Source organism: Cryptomeria japonica, chromosome 7 (genome assembly GCF_030272615.1).
Source record: "Cryptomeria japonica chromosome 7, Sugi_1.0, whole genome shotgun sequence".
In the NCBI taxonomy this organism is placed as follows: domain Eukaryota; kingdom Viridiplantae; phylum Streptophyta; class Pinopsida; order Cupressales; family Cupressaceae; genus Cryptomeria; species Cryptomeria japonica.
Genome location: NC_081411.1, coordinates 579,071,588 through 579,089,076, shown reverse-complemented (window position 1 = coordinate 579,089,076; position 17,489 = coordinate 579,071,588). Strand labels below are relative to the sequence as shown.

General features: G+C 36.2%; 1 protein-coding gene across 3 annotated transcripts in view; it reads left to right on the top strand.

Moving 5' to 3' along the window:
- Positions 1–1,785: 1,785 nt before the first annotated feature.
- LOC131048326 (uncharacterized) overlaps positions 1,786–17,489 on the top strand; it is a 30,300-nt gene continuing 14,596 nt past the window's right edge. Inside the window, exon 1 of one of the 3 annotated variants that reach the window (XR_009106394.2) lies at positions 1,786–2,958. Coding sequence is in view for 2 of the 3 variants with exons in the window: in XM_057982243.2 (XP_057838226.2) it covers positions 2,285–2,958 (674 nt within the window). In the remaining variant the exon portion in view is untranslated. The remainder of the gene's footprint in view (positions 2,959–17,489) is intronic. The other 2 variants (XM_057982243.2, XM_057982251.2) reach the window with 2 other exon arrangements.

Genomic DNA, 17,489 nt, shown 5'->3' with positions numbered 1-17,489 from the left:
CACACTCAAAAACAATGGACCAATGCATTAATTTACAACAACAAACATGTTACAATACACTTGTAGGCTCACAACCTTAACATGAAGATTGCATCTTACTCTTTTGGGGAAAATATGTGTTGCAAGGTGTGTGCCCTTGGTCTCTTTGTGTTGTGCAACACAACACTTAGGTTTATGACATGGCTTAACTACCTCATGTGGATTCTATAAATCTAGTGGTTGTATCAGGCATTAACAGGTCGATCTTTTGGTGCAACGACAACCACACTTGTAACATGTGGTATCATAGCTTGGTCATAGGTTCAAACTCCTCGCTTGCGTTGGGGGGGCATTGTTGCAAGGTGTGCGCCCTCGGTCTCCTTGTCACGTGTAGCACAACACTTGGGTTGTGACATGGCTTAACCACCTCCTGTGGATTCTAGAAGTCTAGTGATTGTATCGAGCATTAACAGGTCGATCTTTTGGTGCAACGACAACCACACTCGTAGCAATATGACTCTATAAGGTTCCTATAATAAATAATTCTCCTCATTAACTCCTTAAAAAATACCCATATTTATAAAGCTACAAAATAGACACCCATAAATGCCACATGTCATCCTCCTCTTCGCTACACACATGCAAGACTAAATATGAACATGGAAGGTGCCTATCTTATCCTGCACATGCAAACTAAAACCTACTAATTGTAAAAAACACATGCAAGGTACATGTATGCATGAAATCAAACTTTGCACAAAAAGTGTCTATATGCACAACTTCACTCGTTTTAGCAATTTCCAAAATTGACTCCTTTTTAATAATTCTACATGAGCTAAGTGTCAATATTGACTTCAATCAACTCATACAAGGTGGGATGCCTATCTCCTATATATTGCCCTAGCCAACATGTTAACAAATTTTGCTTTCAAGCTGGCAAATAACAATTAGTTGGACAAAGTTGCCTAGGGCCTATAATTTAAATTCGAATTTGAATATTTAGGGGTCATTTTTATATCCATGGTATTGAATTGGGCCAGTTATGTACCCATGAATTTAGCCAAGATAACACACACAAATACTTATTTCAAGGGATATACGTAGATAAAATCATATTATGTTTATTTTATTTGCCAAATTTTACATTGTAGCTATATATTTCACCTAAGACAACATATGAACAAGTTGAGGATCAAGACGAGTCCTTATAAATGTGTAGAGGTGAAATTAAGTTAATCTTAAGTTTTATAATAACTTCTATGTTGAAAGATACCACTTCTACACTAGTTTTATACTAAAAACAATCCCATCAAAATAAGCTCAAAACAAAAAAGAAAAATGTAGAATATGTTTTTGGTTTTTTTTGATCTACAAAGAATTTGATGACAATCCTTTATCATCTTCACCTAAATTAGAAGTTCAATTATGATAGTCTATCACCTCCATTATTTCATTTATGACATCCCAACTTACAAGATTTCTAATTTTAATTAACAACCATTATGAATCTACTTTTTCTTATAAAAATAAATTGAAATGAAAAAACCCTTTAATATAAAAAGTTTGAATAATTAATCTCTACTTAAGTATTTTATGACTCGTGATGAATCTACTCACCATGCCCCAAATTTTTTTTTTTTTCATCATTTCACACATTTACCATGCGATCCAAAAGCAACTCAATCTTTCATCATTCCGCACATTTTCCCCATCAACAATTTTAATGATATCCTTTCCTATAAATTATGAGGGGAGGAAAGAAAATGATGTGTAATGAGCTTTTTCCATTTTAATCATAGGAAAGGTATCAAATGCAGTGGAAACAACATAACTACGCTAGTTCTCTCTTAACGAGAGATTTATGTCCTAGTATCATTGTTGCTCCAACCGAGTGGGTCCTACAATTTTTTTTTTGTAAAGAATGCTTCTTTTATGGAGAGAATCCCTTCTGTCTTTTAATGCTCCTTAACAGAGGATTTTAGCTCCAAACACGCTTATCGCATTCAGTAACCAGCTACTATTCTTGCCTAGCAAAAGTTTAAGGGCAAAGACAAGAAGCTGTACCGATTTTTTCTCGTACTTCGTTATCTTCCTTCAAGGCCTGGATGATATCCAACGGCACTTGGAGCAACGCAGCAATGAAGTAAAAAATCACCGTCATTATGGTTATACTCGGCACATCAATCTGCAACCCACATTTTATGATGGTTACGCATGGTACACCAATGCCCAATTCACACATTATCTAATGGTTTTGCTTGGCACATCAATCTAGAGCTCACATTTTATCTATGTACACAGAGAGATGCAATTCCTTGGATTGTCCTCCACATGTCCAATACATTTAAATAACATGCCTGCGGTGCCAAATGGCGTTCAATCTGGGTTTTGTCATCAATCCAGACCCGCATGGAAACTTAGTGGGATTCTTAAAAGGAAGAAAAACAGACGACTTCTGACCACAGTTCTGGCGACAACATTGAAATCCATCGGCATAACAAGAGACCCAACTGACCATTCCTCAGAAGAGAGCTTACGGCCTTCTGCAATGGTTTTACCGCGTGACAGCCTGATGGTCTGTGGAGGAGCCACATTGTCAGGACATGTGCATATCAGTGGTGCTAAGAATTCAGCATTGGCTGTTTTGGCTGGAACCTTGTGTTCAGCAGGTATTTCAGCTCTGCAGATGATTCCGGATCTCCATGACACTAGAACCATGATGGAAATCCTTCGTTCTATTGGGGTGGAGGTAAAAAGATCAGGTTCAGAAGTGGTAGTCAATACAGATTGTATTAAGAGTGTGGAGCCATGCTCAGATGCGGTGAGGAAGCTGAGGGCTAGTTTTTTGGTCATAGGTCCTCTGCTGGCTCGACATGGTGAGGCACACGTGGCTCTTCCTGGAGGCTGTAATATTGGAGCGAGGCCTATTGACCTGCATTTGAGAGGGCTTCAAGCACTTGGTGCCCACGTTGAGATTAGGTCAGTTTCTGCTTTTTTTTCCCTTTTATTCCCACGAATGCTTTAAGGGATAGAATAGAAGAGTTTTAACCTCCACGAGGGCAAAGATAACCTATTTCATAAGTTGCCTGGATTTTTTTGATGCAGAACTTCCATCAAAATCATGTTAAAAATAAAATATAACGCCCCCTTCCCGCCCGCCAAGTTAGGTTGCAAAATCCATCTACGTAAAGTTTGCACCTATCACTTACAAAAACCAACGCACCCATGAATGGAAGTTTGATCCTCTATCCACATTCTCTATCTTTATACTCCCATCATTATGTTATCTCTACAATATGCAGATTCTAAACCTAATGCTGGTCTAATATACTGCTCTCTCATCACTTGCACACTATCTCATTCCTTTTTCACACGTCATATATGTCGGCACAACTATTTGAACCATTCAGTGCAATTGGACACACAAATCCATATCTATATCATTATTTCCTGTAGAGCACCAGGAATCGATAGATATATTTATATTATGCCAATTCTGAAGGGTAATCGTAAACCCAGGAGAAAAACATTACCCTGTTTTCAGATTGTGTGTATTGATCTTGGTTCTCTACAATGGATTAAACTTCCTGTGTATATGGGCTTTTGTGTACGTTCAATCCTTTTTAGGATCAAAACATTACACTAGCAAATTGTCTGGTATATCTTAATAGCATGACAGCCAATATTTATAAGTGCTTAAAAATTTAAGATAAAAAACTTGCGCATGAGAGTTTGTTGAGCAATATGAGTTTCGGTTGTATAAGTATTTTATTTGTCAGAGCTAGATGCCATATGGTTGTGATAAGGCTGGGATCTTTGTAATTTTCTATATATTTGTGAGCCTGGAAAATCATTCATGTTTGCATACACTGGCTGGAGAATCATAATTACTGTGCAAAAATATGCAGAAAGTACATTGGGATATGCTCGAACTTGCCTGGATCATTGAGGGTAGGCAACTTCTGGTTATTGGTTGTCTTAAGATGACATGCTTGAGTGCATATTTTATCTCGAAGATGATGGTAGTCTGATGAGGTTTTACATTTTAGGGTTTATAGGTGAGATATGGTTTATGGAGCACGAGCCTCAGTTCTTCGAGTTGATTGTTGCTGGGTATAATTACCTTTGCCTCTAGGGCACACTTTCTTGAGTACTTGATATCAACCCAGCTTAAAAAAAGACTGTTGTAATTGTAAGTGCTGTAAACCTTATAGTAATGTGAAACTGAACTAGAGCTGAGTCTGAAACTGTTGGATATTATTGAGAATAAGGTTACTAGAAAAATTAAATAATGGAAGAAATGAAGACCGAGAATGTTCTAAAAACAAACAAGAATACAATTTGCTGTATAAACCTTAGAGAAAATTTAGATCTGAAAATATCAAATGTCAATTTGAAATCTGTAAATAGTTAAGTCTAATTATCAGTCAGGCTTTTAAAAACTTGAAAGAACAATACTGTGATATGTGTTTATTACATAAAGAGGGTGGTTGGACCCACTACTTAATAGTGTCATTTTTATTGGTATATAATGAAAAAGGTTTCTAACCATTTTTCTCCTGGATAAAGTGAGAGTGTTATGTGATTTATAGAGGGAAGATTTCAAATACTCTTGCTTGTTTCAGCTAGAGTATGCTTGGCATTTGGAAGGGCAGGACTAGTTTCTAGAAATTGTGTATTTCATTCTTGTAGTATGCAGCCTTGTTTGTGCTTTGATTTTTTTTTTTTGAATGTGTTTGCAATGGTTTTGTGATACCAAATAAAGTGCAGAAAATAAAGTAACTTGCAGCAATTAAATGACTCGAAATATAACAAAACTCAGAAGTATATGAAGCTGAAAATTCCAGAATTTATTTCTGATCTGATATTACAAAATTTCTTAAATATAAGAGCAACCCATATCATTAAATAGAATCACATATCTATTTTCAAACATACCCAGAAATTGCTGCATTGAGATAGCTTGAGCTGTTCACAAAATTTACACTTTGGCACTCTAAAACTGGTCACAACTTTTCTAAGACTTCTCTAAAACCCTCATAGATGATAAAATAGGTTGTTGTAGGTCCAAACACCTCCACAATAACACCTTCCAAGCCTTAGCCGCTCAACAAGCAAGATGTAGGAGAGTACGGCCAGCAAAAAGGGACTAGCAAACACACAATAACGTCACCAAATCTCCTTGTTCAGCCACAATAAATATTATCCAACGCTCTGAAGCCCTGAGAATTGAAGAAGAAGAAGATATCAAAACTCAATTAAAGCTCAGCTGTGACCTATTTATCAAATCACCAAGTTATTCTCTAGATTATGTCTCTCAATAATGTGGAGAATGTTGCCTGCAAGGTTTTCTGTCTTCACAAACCAAAGAATGCAATCTTCCTAGAAGAAATAACAATATCCAGTATTAAAACTCAACATTTTCAAATGAGAGCTGTTGAAATAGTAGCTAGCTCGGATACCTATCTATTGTATTTTAATGTTGTCAATGACAAATTAAAATACACATGTATTATCTATTATGTAAATCGAACTTAGGGCTGGGCCCAAATACATGTAACTTGTAATTATGTCTTGCCTGGGCAAGACCTATATATAATGTAACTTGTGGATAGGACATGCCCTATAAATGTAACTTGTAATTTGGTCCGACTCTAATTGGGCGATGTAACTTGTGGTCCTATATTGAATGTAACTTGTAGATAGGGTAGGCCCAATATGTATTTTGAGCGATTATGTAATTGGGTTGGGCCCAAACTCATGTAGCATGTGGTAAAGGCAATCAAGCAATAACATCTTAATAGGTCAAGACCTATTTGGACGATCTACATAATATTATTATTAAATTAACAAGGTAGGCCGACTTTCGACTTGACACCAGAAGTCAAGTATATAAGCAAGTCATTTGCACAACATAATGAATCGATTCACATACAAGGCGAATCATTCTTAAGGTTGTCAACACATGTAATCTGCTCTCCAACATTTGGCGATCTCTCTCTCTCTCTCTCTCTCTTGTGCGAACTTGCTCCTCATCCATTGTGTGAAGGCTGGCTGTTAGGTGATGCTATCAAGATCTTGCGAAGCTAATGAAGACTTGCATTGAGCGAATTTGATGCTGATGATAAGGGCTGCAATCTCCATTATCATATAAAGAGGAATTCAGATCTGTTATCTTGCTGGTTGAACAACAATTTGAGATAAGCACACTTGCCTTGTAATTGCCTACATTTGAGATAATACACATTTTACTTTGTGGCTGGGTTTTTCACCTCCAAGAGGGAGGTTTTCCCAAGGTATTGGTGCGTCTTGTTTTGTGTTTTTATTGCTGTTACTGTTCTGTTATAACCTGATTATTTAAGATTAACATCTGATTGCTTAAAATTAACAAGAGCCCCTATCCTCCTTTTATAATTTTTGAGAGCTATTTTAGGAAAAAACATTTCTGCGTTTTGGCTACTTTTTCGAAAAAGCATTTTTTGTTTTTTGTTGCTTTTTGAAAAAAACACTGTTTGCTTTTTCGTCATTTTTTTGAAAAATCACTTTTTAAAAAAAAACTTTTTCACTACTTTTGTGGAAATATACTTTTTTTGCTTTTCTGCTACTTTTTTCGGAAATGTGCCTTTTCCTTTTATTTAATAAAAATCACTTTCTTTTTAATCTCCCAATGTAGCATTAAATAATAAAGGTATACATCCATTAAAAAAATCACTTTTAATTTAATAACTGGCCTCTGTAGTCCCTTCATTAAATAAACTAAAATAACCTAAGTTGCCGGTTTTGGTTCAGGCTTGGGTTCGGGGCTTGGGTTCGGGTTCAAGATACGGGTTCGCGGGTTTGGTCAATTCTTTTTTTGGGGTTTTGGGTTTGTTAGTACAAAAACATATAAAAAAATATATATATATTTACATACATGCAACAATAGTTATGTTCAAAATACACCACTATGCTAATAGTCAAATAACATAGCAAGATACATCACCATATTAATAGTCAAAAATCGATTGTCATGATGTATATACCAAACTGATGGGTGCTGATGTGTGAACATGGTAGTCTAGTTGCTGCCTCTTGGGGATGTTATTAACTTCATCTTGTGCAGCCTTGACTTGGAGGTGGAGCATTGATGGGTTTTGTGTGGGGAAACTCAAGGAAAAACCATGTTTTGATGGGCCGTACAGTTTCAGGCATTTATCAGAAGCAGATTTGTAGGTGGTTGTTTAGTGCAGCAAACTAAATGTTTTCAATCCTTAAATGAGTCTTGGTATGAGTTGGATCTAATATTCGAGGTTCTGGTACAGGTTGAGGCTTTCTAGAGTGTTGTTGCTTAATTTGGAAATTAGCTGGGTGAGCTTACTTGCTTTGCTACTTGATACAAGAGTGTTCCCTATCCTTTATTGGTCTTTAGCTGTCCATTCCTGCATTTGGAGGGGTCTATTCGATTCTGGATGTGTTCAACACCTATTGCAGACTTGTAACTCACTATTTGCTGCATATTGAAGACTTTGGGAGGTGTACCTTGAAGCATGAATGCCTTGAGGGGGTGCTGTACAATTCATAGCATCAATTGAATTTAACATATCAAACATTTTTGGCAAAAAAAAACACTTAAAAAAGAAAAAAATTGACTTTAGTGCCAAATTCCTCCTAGGTTCCTTGAAATTCTCCAAAATTCTGCCTAGGTTCTTTCCCGGTTCGCAGGGCCGAACCCATAGGTTGTGGCCAGGACCCTGTTGGAACCCAGAGGGAACTAGACCAAGACTAGGACTTGGGGGGTACCCCTGCAAAACCTGGTAACTTAGAAAATAACAATAAAGTTAAATCTTTAATTCAACTTTATTAATTAATAACTTATCATTATTTAATTTAAAACCACCGGATTATATAAAATGCTGAGTCATCAAAATTGAACCCACCGGCTATACTAAAAATAATAACCCTAATAGTTGGCCCAGTCGATGCTCAAAATTGACTTACTAAAAATAGTAAGTATTGGAAGACTAACCTAACATCACTCCAGAAAAGGGTATATCACAAATAATTCCAATGGGAGCTCAACTAATCATCGAATATTGTCAAACTGCTTCCAAGGCTCCCTAACCCAAACTCAATAGCCTACGGGAATCAACTGAATAGGCACCTACACAATTGCATGTGTATCATTTTTTGTTGAGCACAATGGATTAGATCTGCACCATCTAAGCCACGTAGAGATGATCCGAAAAATTGAGTCAAAAACTTTTGGACCATTGGTGTTATATTGTTTCATGTTTGTTGGAGTGTTGAGAGGAGCTAGGGGATGGAGTTTGTCATTCTTGGTGGGTTGTTTTGTAAAAGGAGCTGCAAAGATGGCTGCGTATGACCAGAGATGGTATGGGGCATCTCTGGAAGTCTTTGGTAAAAGTTGCAGACCTCAGAATGAGCCAGAAAACTTCATTTGGCAGATTTAATGCTTCATACAGGCAGCAAATTTGCCAAATACCATGGCAAATGCATGTTTGCCCTCGGTGGAGCCAGTGATTTTGCCAAATCTCAGACAGAATGTGGAACGTGAAGGGTTTTTATAGTTTGATGTTAGTCGATTTCACATTTTCTGAGAATGGTAGATTCAAGGGAGGTCATGTATTGATTGTACATGAGTTGTAAAGGGTTGGCTCTCATTCTACAGCAGTCTTAGTCCATCTTTTGACTGCTATAAATGTGTTTTGTTGATAGTTTCATGATGAGAGTAGTGTTGCAGGTGTGTTAGGAGCTTCAAATTAGTTGTGGAAGCTCATGTATGCTGTGGAGGCAACGTAAACATTTGTAACCAACATTTTGATAGTGGAACAGCATTTTTAATCAACATTTGCTCTCTAGAGCAAGCGTTTTGACCCAATACTGGTTTTCATCTAGTGCAATTTGATTGTTCACATGTTAAGTTTGATTCTTATCTCTCATTTTAATTTGTTGAGATGCTATAAAATGTTCCTTTACATGCACCCTGTTATGTTGATTTATAGCCATTAGAGGTGTTTAAGTGTATATAACATATGAATAATTTGCAATAAATGAAGAACATAATGAGCTAAAATTTGTAGTGCTCTTCTAATTTCCCCAAGAGTACAAAGTTTCTATCCCATTTCATGTATAGCCAGAGTGCAAGAGAAATACAAAGAAAGGATTACAAGTTGAACATATGAAGAATGTGCAGCCAACAAATAAAATAATGGCACAAAGTCTAGAAAACATTCTTTAGATTTCTGTGAATTTAGGAGTACAGATTCTCTCTACAATCCCTATATAGCAACTGTGTTGAGAGGAGAAAAACCTCCAAACCTAAGAGAAGAAGAGGTATAGAACCCTTTACAATGATAGGACCATACAATAAATAGGGGAAAAGTTAGTTATCTTTCCCATGTCACTGTTTCTCCCTTCACTTTTTGGACTTTATAAAACATTAAAACAATATATTCAAAACCCTCTAGTGAGTCTACTATATTTAATAATTAATTCATAAAAATAAATGATTTTCAAATATTAATAATGATAACTTTATAATCAAATGCTAATATTCTGAATAAGTTTGATGGTTACGTGGCTGTTGTAGTGTTTTGTCAAGCACTTCATGTACATGACTGTATAGGCTGCTTCACGGAGCATTTTTGGAAACACTTTATAAGTGAGGTTTGCTTCATGTCTACCAAGGCTTTTACAGCCCAATGCGGTCTCCAAGTTGCTTCTGACATTCAACTAAATTGGCAAGAACTTCTGCCATTCTTCACCCACATATAGAGCACAAATCTTTTCATCTTTGCAACAGAGTCAAAATTCCTTTGCTTGAAGCACAAAGCTACAACTTTGCCATCAAGCACAATTCTATGCCCCATCTGACAAGATCAGTGATAATTTTCAGCAGCATCCTTTGTCCAATCTCAAATGCAGTTTGTCAAATTCCTCAATTAATGATAGAGCGTTACTTAAGGCATTGTCAGTGATTGTTTCATGTAAGACACTTTCTATAATTGCAATTGTGGATACAAAGTTTCTTTTAGAATCTATTAATTTCCATTCCTGGGGTATTAAAGTGACACCGCCAAAACATTGTCTTTATGTAGATTTTCTTCTTAAAGATGAAGACTATCAAACAACTTGAATACATTCCTAGTAGACAATGATGCTCTTGTCTTGTAGTCACCAAATTTTTTGCACAGCTACAACAGTCATCAACATTAAGAATTTTCAAGGAACCAATAAGCTTCTCTCAAATTCCTACCATAAGCAGCACTCCTATAGTTGACATCAACAAATGTCTGCCCTCTACTTTTCCAATATTGAACATTGAAGTTCAATCCTTCTTGTTACCTAGATGTTGGGTCCTCAGGACTCTTTATAGTTAGTGGTGGATTTTCTTCTTCAGAAGCTTGGTACATGTTGTTCTTAGGCATATAAAGGTAAGCAAATGTCATCTGTTTAGGTATTTTGGTGGTAAAACACATTATTTCTGTTTAGCTTTGTTATAGATGATGGATGCTTAAAACTTTAAGCAAAAACATTTTGACGCACAAAAACTCTTCTCAGAGAGGTTTGTACATGTGTGCAATGTAGTTATATTGTCCTTTGTTCTTAATGAAAGCATAAAAACTATAGCTGAATTCTCATGTAGCCCTTGTAAATATTTTATCTAAAGGATACAGGGTTTGTACTTTGTTCTTTGATTCAATCCATTTGTACAAATTCCAGAATCCATTCTTCCTATTTGTAACAAAGAAAAGTTCTTGTTGTGACCACATTCGATCCAAAATGCGCTACAATCCAATTTTTCTACTTGGCCTTCTCACTTGTCTTAAGCTTTTATAAAATCATGTTTTAAGTTAAAGCACTAGCCCAACTCAAAAGAAAACAAACTTGGGTGCATACATGGCATCTTTGAAATAAGCACAACTACTGCCTCACCATAAGTCATCATAGTTATTGAGAAGAAAACTTGCAAAGAAGTTATTTTGAAGATTTCTAACCAAAACAATTGACTTCAAGAATCATACATTCCCAAGTACAAACCATGATACACAATAATTTTCACACATGATATGTTGCACTTATGTTAAAGACTGGTAATACCATTTGATTTGGGAATTTGACAACAGACATAATAAGCCCATTGAATTGCTTCTCTCCTCACTTCTTTGTGGCCTTGGCATTATTAGCCAACTTCATTCAAGCATAAGAAATAAACAAAAAGAAGAGATGATACACCAATCACACCAATAGAAGCAAGATTTTCCGTAAACTATCTCCATTAACCATCTTTGTCCTTCATGAAATCGAATAGCCTTATAAAGTAATCTGAGTACTCAACAGGGGAAATAACATATGACATTAGCAGTATTTCCTCTTTATAAAGAAATGACACCTTTGTCCTTAATTGTTTGGCCAAAACAATCTCCTATACATTCGAATGGCTCATAGAGCTAACTAGATTTCAATATTTAATCCTGATTCTTGATCAACAATTTGACATGTTCAATGGGGTGAAAGGCTTGAGTTGTCATAGTCGTATTACTCCATTTTGATGCCTGCAACAATGTACTCTCCAAAGTCCAAACCACTAGAACCTTGCATAGGAATTGATAGCATGGTGTAGATTTGGAACCAAGGAATGTTCAATTAGATAACTTTTGCGCAATTGATGGAAATTGGAATTGCTCTGATATTGTGAACTAAAAAATGTTATTGCTATCCCTCTCCTCTGAAGAATTAGAGATTTCCACACATAGAACAATAAACTGCTTGTACTCTTCCTCAATCATTGAATAATGTTATTTATTCTTGTCTCAAAGGCTCCAATTAGACTTGGGTTATGGGAAAATTTTCATTAAAATGCCTTTTGAAATATCGAATCGGTTTTTAAAGGCTTATTTGGGCATCAATGGGGTGCTGAGAATAGTGTCTTTGGTAAAAAATGGGATGCTTGGAATTGCTTTGGCACCTAAAGAAGTGATAGGAATAGCTTCAGTGTCCAAAGAGGTTCTAAGAAATGGTCAAAATAGTAAACCATGTTACTAATCTTTGCTTCCATGCTTTGTGTTCTAAACTTGAAGTTTCTAAAGCATCTTTCAACAAATCCATTGTGTTTTTGACAAATTGTCTGTTGGTGGGAACTTGCAAAGTTCCAAGTACTCTTTTCAGGGCCAAAGAGGTGCTTAGGAACAGCTTCATTACTGGAGGAGATTCTGGGAACTTTTAAAAATGCCAAAGTATTGACATAGAGGTTTCAAAAGCATTTTCAATGGATCTAAATCGTGTATATCTTGCAACCATTGCATTATGTGAGATAACACCTCCTTGAGGCACTTTGTCAAGTAGTTAATATAATGATCACGTTCTGAGTCTATGCCTATCAAGTGGCTGCAATTAACACAAAATTACCCATTTTAGTATAGTTAAAAAATGCATATTTTACTTAGCATTATTCTATACAAGCTGTGAAAGGAATAAGTGAATGTGAAAGGAGTAAGAGAACGAGCCACCAATTTAGCTTTACATTTACCTATTGCAATTTGCTTGAAAGTTTCTAAAACTGTTTCAACAAATTGATTTTGCTCATATCCCGTTGCTATGGCAATCCATGGCATGATATCCCTTTGATGTGGTCTTCTCTACGTGTTGTGCTCTGCTTACAAATCGGCTTGAATGGCTGCAACAAACAACATTTCCTTCCATTATGCTTTTATGGATGTCTATACCTTGCCCACAATTGTGTGAAGAATTTTCAATGAACATTTTTTGTATATATAGGTCTTTCACAACTTATTTGGGACTCATGGGGTGCTGCAAATAGTGTCTTTGGCTGATAGGAAGGTGCTTGAAACTGACAAAACACTGAAATATGTAATTTTTAAAGTTTCTAAAATATTTTCAAACAAATTCACTTTATGTTATTTGATGGTCTTGTTATGGGCAGGAACTAAAAAGGTTCTCAATACTCACTTTGGTGCCAAAGAGGTGCCTCACTTTGGTGCCGAAGAGCTGCTTAGGAAACACTAAAATGCCAGTGAATGGTCTTTGATCATTCTGTTTCAGCAAAGTCTATCTCTTTGGTAACCAGTAGGGTTTGTGGAACTGCCTTGTCAACCGAAGACGAGGTGCCATGAACTACACGAGCAGCCAATTCAATGTCTGTACTCTTTAGTACACAGAAATAATCATGTTCTATGAAATGCTGTTTCTTCTTTGTGATCGAATGCTTCACCAGTGTTATAACTTCTATGTTTTCCTATAAAATCTTATTTACGGTTCAGGCCATGGAAGGTGCTGATGAAGGTTGTGAATTTTATTTTTGCACTTGTGAATTGCATTAAACTTGAAAGATTCTAGATCTATAATCCGAATTTTCTTGAGGAAATCCCTGTCATTAGAATTGGTAAATATGGAAGGGACTAACATTGAACTCCATTTCAACATGTTTCATGTCCTTGTAGATGCTAGTTATCTGATAAATCTGAGAGTTGAATTCTTGATGTATCTCATCCAGCCGCTGCAGATTGTTGGTTATCTGTATTACACCTGGTGTCTGACTCTTACCAGAGATAAGATTATTGTATTGGTGTTTTTTGTAATTCCTGTCCCATGGTTTTGTAGATGAGGAAACAATCCTGTTGTAGTAGGAAGTGTCAGTCTCAAATTACCTTGCCTAACCTCTATAGTCTCATTCTTGGCTACTGCTGGTACTCATGTACTTGAAATAGTGAATGCAAGCCAAAACATTGGCATTTTATTTGTGGTACACCTAAAAATATGCCAATAAATAGTAGCTCCATTGAATTGGCATTTGACATGATTGTTTGCCGCATGTATTTTTGCAGTTCCAGAAGCACATAATGATGTTGTGCAATGGCAGAAGCATCTCTGAGAATTCCTGTTTTTTTGTCCAAGTTTGATTCTTCCAACAAGAAATTTAAGTTGCCTTGCAGCTAAGCAGTATTCACTCAGCTTTCAAATGTTATTCATTAAGAGCTGGCCTACTTGTAAACTGTCCAGTCCAATAAGCATTTTCAAAATGGAAAAAGGTCATCAAGTTTAAGAGGCCACGATTCATTTGCTGCATGCTTCAAATCAGCATAAATAGATGGTGTTGAGTATTAAGCCTTGACATGGCCATCTTTATTTACATAATGAATAATCTTTGTCCACTGTCTTAAACCAAGAATTCACATATTGATATTGGATAATATGATTTTCGCAAGTAATGTTTACCTGTGTTATTGATCAAAGTAGAAATCATCACGAGGCCCACAACTTGTAGGAAATATAGATGCAGAAATCTGAGAAGATGCACCAAACGCCCAAAAGTTTTGGAGCCCTTCTATACAATCCCTAGGGCCTTTTGATCTCTTCATTTTTGTCTGTTGACACTTTGAGGATAATAAATTTGAGTATAAAGCATCCACAACGATGGCCACAATTGATGAACGTGATTTGTTAAGCGAGTCGACATTTTGAAACAATTGAGAACATTTGCGAATGAAACTTAATGATGCAAATATTGGTGTTTTCAATTTGAGTAAGCTGAGACGAGAGGAAGACCTCACATGCGACTCAAAGAATCAACACAACACACAAGGAATCAACTTGGCGACAGATGCTGATTAACCAACATGGAAAAGTTTAAAATTGGTTGAAGTAAAAAACGTGGGCAACATGTAATTTGTCTGATGTTTTTTCCAGTGATTAAACTTTGTCTTAGTATGCATGCATTTAACATGGAATTCTATCATTTATTGTGGAATCCTATATAGGTCCCATATTCCATGACCACTAATAATCAGTCCATAAAATAAATTATAGAAAATCCATTGTAAGCTCAAACCTCTCTATGTGGGATTTCCTATTTTTAGCTACATTATGATTAGATTTCAGCACACATTAATTTTCATTTTTATTTATTAGATTGTATGTTGTAATTTGACATTCTTTGAGGGTTATTGAGTGGTACAGAATTTTCTGTCCTATTATAAATTATAACATGACTGTAACATATATTTCGCTTCAAAGTCAATGCCAAGTTGAATTTTTACTTTTGTAGAAATATGATTTGAGCTTTGTGTGAATAGAAGGCGTCTCTCTTACTTTTTATTTTTGATTTGCAGGCAAAGAATCAATTTCATACCATCTAAGAGATTCTGGGGTTTGACTTCTCCCTGTGAAAGATTTTACACACATTCACTGGAATATGACTGTTTCTTGTTCCTTGAGTGACATTTTTCCCTTTAAAGTGAATAATTTTCACTTTAATTAGTGGCAAAAGCTAAACTGTATATATAGATCATAAATAACAGGTGGAATCTGTTTCATGGAATACTGGCAGGGGAATTTGTAAATAGCCATAATACAAACTATCTTCAGAAGTTGAATTTTTCCAAAAATTAGCATGCTAGTTAGAGCCATAGTAGATTGTACCATGGTAAATTTTTTCCCAAACAGAACAAGCAACCTCCTTCTTGGTATAGTATATCTGTACAGAGATTATTCCAAAGCTCATAGGTTTTCACTTTTCATTTATGATTTTCCCATTCTCATGCTGGGAACATGATTCCAGGGTTCTACCTCATGCAAACCCTGTGTAAATAGAATGTGTAAATCTTGCAGAGGTAAATTTGTAAGTTGAAATACAAAGAGGTGATAGATTACCTTTTGCCATTGTAATGCTGTATTCAGACAGTACAATTGTGAGTAATCTCAAATAATCTCTCGACTAGAAGCTGTAGCATACATGTTCAAAATTGCCTAAAAAGACCTGTGCTTCAGACAGTGTATTTCTCTTAATAGTGGTTGTTGGCAAATTTTAGGTATGGGTGCAAATCAGCAGTTGCTGCAACTTGAAGATCTGAGAAGTCACCATATCTATGGCACAGAGTTTATAGCTCAGACAAGGGCTTGTGCCATAGTTCAAAAACTAGGATTTGAGAAAATCTTGGCAACTCTTTGAAAACTTCCCAAAAACTCAGCATATTAAAAAAATACACAAATGTGTAAAATAAACTTAAAAAACATGCAAAAAAACTGAACTTAGAGAACTCATAGGTAGTTTTTCCTTCATTTATAGACCAAAAAAAGAGTACAATGTACATCATAGTGTTGTTAAATTGTAAAAATCCCTGTAAATGTTATACAATTTTTCCTCCAACTAAAGTTTCTTATTGGCTGTGTAGGTGCCCTCAAATTGGATCCTGAATATCGTCTTGAGGAGCAATATACCCCCAAGCATATCATGGTCATCCAATGAAGCCCCTACTGATGCTTCTGCCTAGCTTGTGCCTACACTTTTATGTATGCTGCTTCCCTTTCAAAATCAGCTAGCTTATCCATAAAAACATGGGTTCCATGTCCTTTATAATTCATTTTAAATATAGATTAATGTCATCCAAGTCAATTGCTTTGTAAATTTTCTTTCCTGCCACATTTTTGACATGAAAATGAAGGTTGTATAGTACAAAAATGATGTCATTCAAGCTCTTTTGAGTCAATATCTTAAATGTGCTCCATTTGCACTCACATCTAGAAGTGCTATAGGGCTGGCACAAAGTTTGGATGGTAGTGTTGTGACGTATTCACACATCGCCCCATTGCAAATGGGGACCCCTACTTTTTGCTTTCTAGGGTTAGTTTTCTTGGTCTTTTAGGTTCTTGGCTATTAGTCTTTGCATTGAAGGGTCGCCAGAGGGCTCGTTAGGATAGGATGGTCTACTTAGGCTCAAATTGGTCAGTAGGTGGTTCAGGTTAGGGTCTCTATTGAAAGTTTCCTCTTAGTTAGGCTTGGGTCTTGCTTCTAGGGTTGAGTCTTGATTGAGTTTGAGAAAGTCTTTGTATCATGCTAGGAATCTTGCCTTTTGGGGCATGTGTCATTGAGTTAAGGAAGTGAATGGTGGTCTGTGAGTATGTGTTCTCAAGGATTCTTCCCTTTGAGGGTTTGAGATTGGTTCAGTTGATGAATGATGTTCTTGTACTCTAGGCATTAAATTGACCTATTTGCCTAATGACCAAGCTTAAACTTGAAAGCTTGAGAGTCGAATGAGGAATTTAAGCTAGATTGTCAAATTCACTCCTGACCCTTCCAAAGGAACAGGAGTGAATTCCTCCTTAGCCCCCTTTTGACTCCTATTTTGGACAAAACCTTCATCCTAAGGCATGGATTGGGGGGAAATAAGCTTGAGTTCACCCTTGGAGACGCCTTGGACAAACTTAGACATGGAAATTTGGAGAAAATGTTAGGAACTTGGCCATCTTGGCCAATTTCGCTCCTGACCCTTCCAAAGGCTCCAGAGCGAATTTCCTTTGATCTCCTTGTTTAGGTCAAAATATTTGGCGTGATTGAGGCAAGGTTGATTCATGCATACCTTTGGAGTGAGTTGCAACCAAGTAAGATGAAGTTCTATGAAGAATTTGAGCCTAAAACATGAATTTCGCTCTTGACCCTTCCAAAGGGTCTAGAGCGAAATTCCTAGAGAGGTCCTGTCCTTCCAAGGGTACAC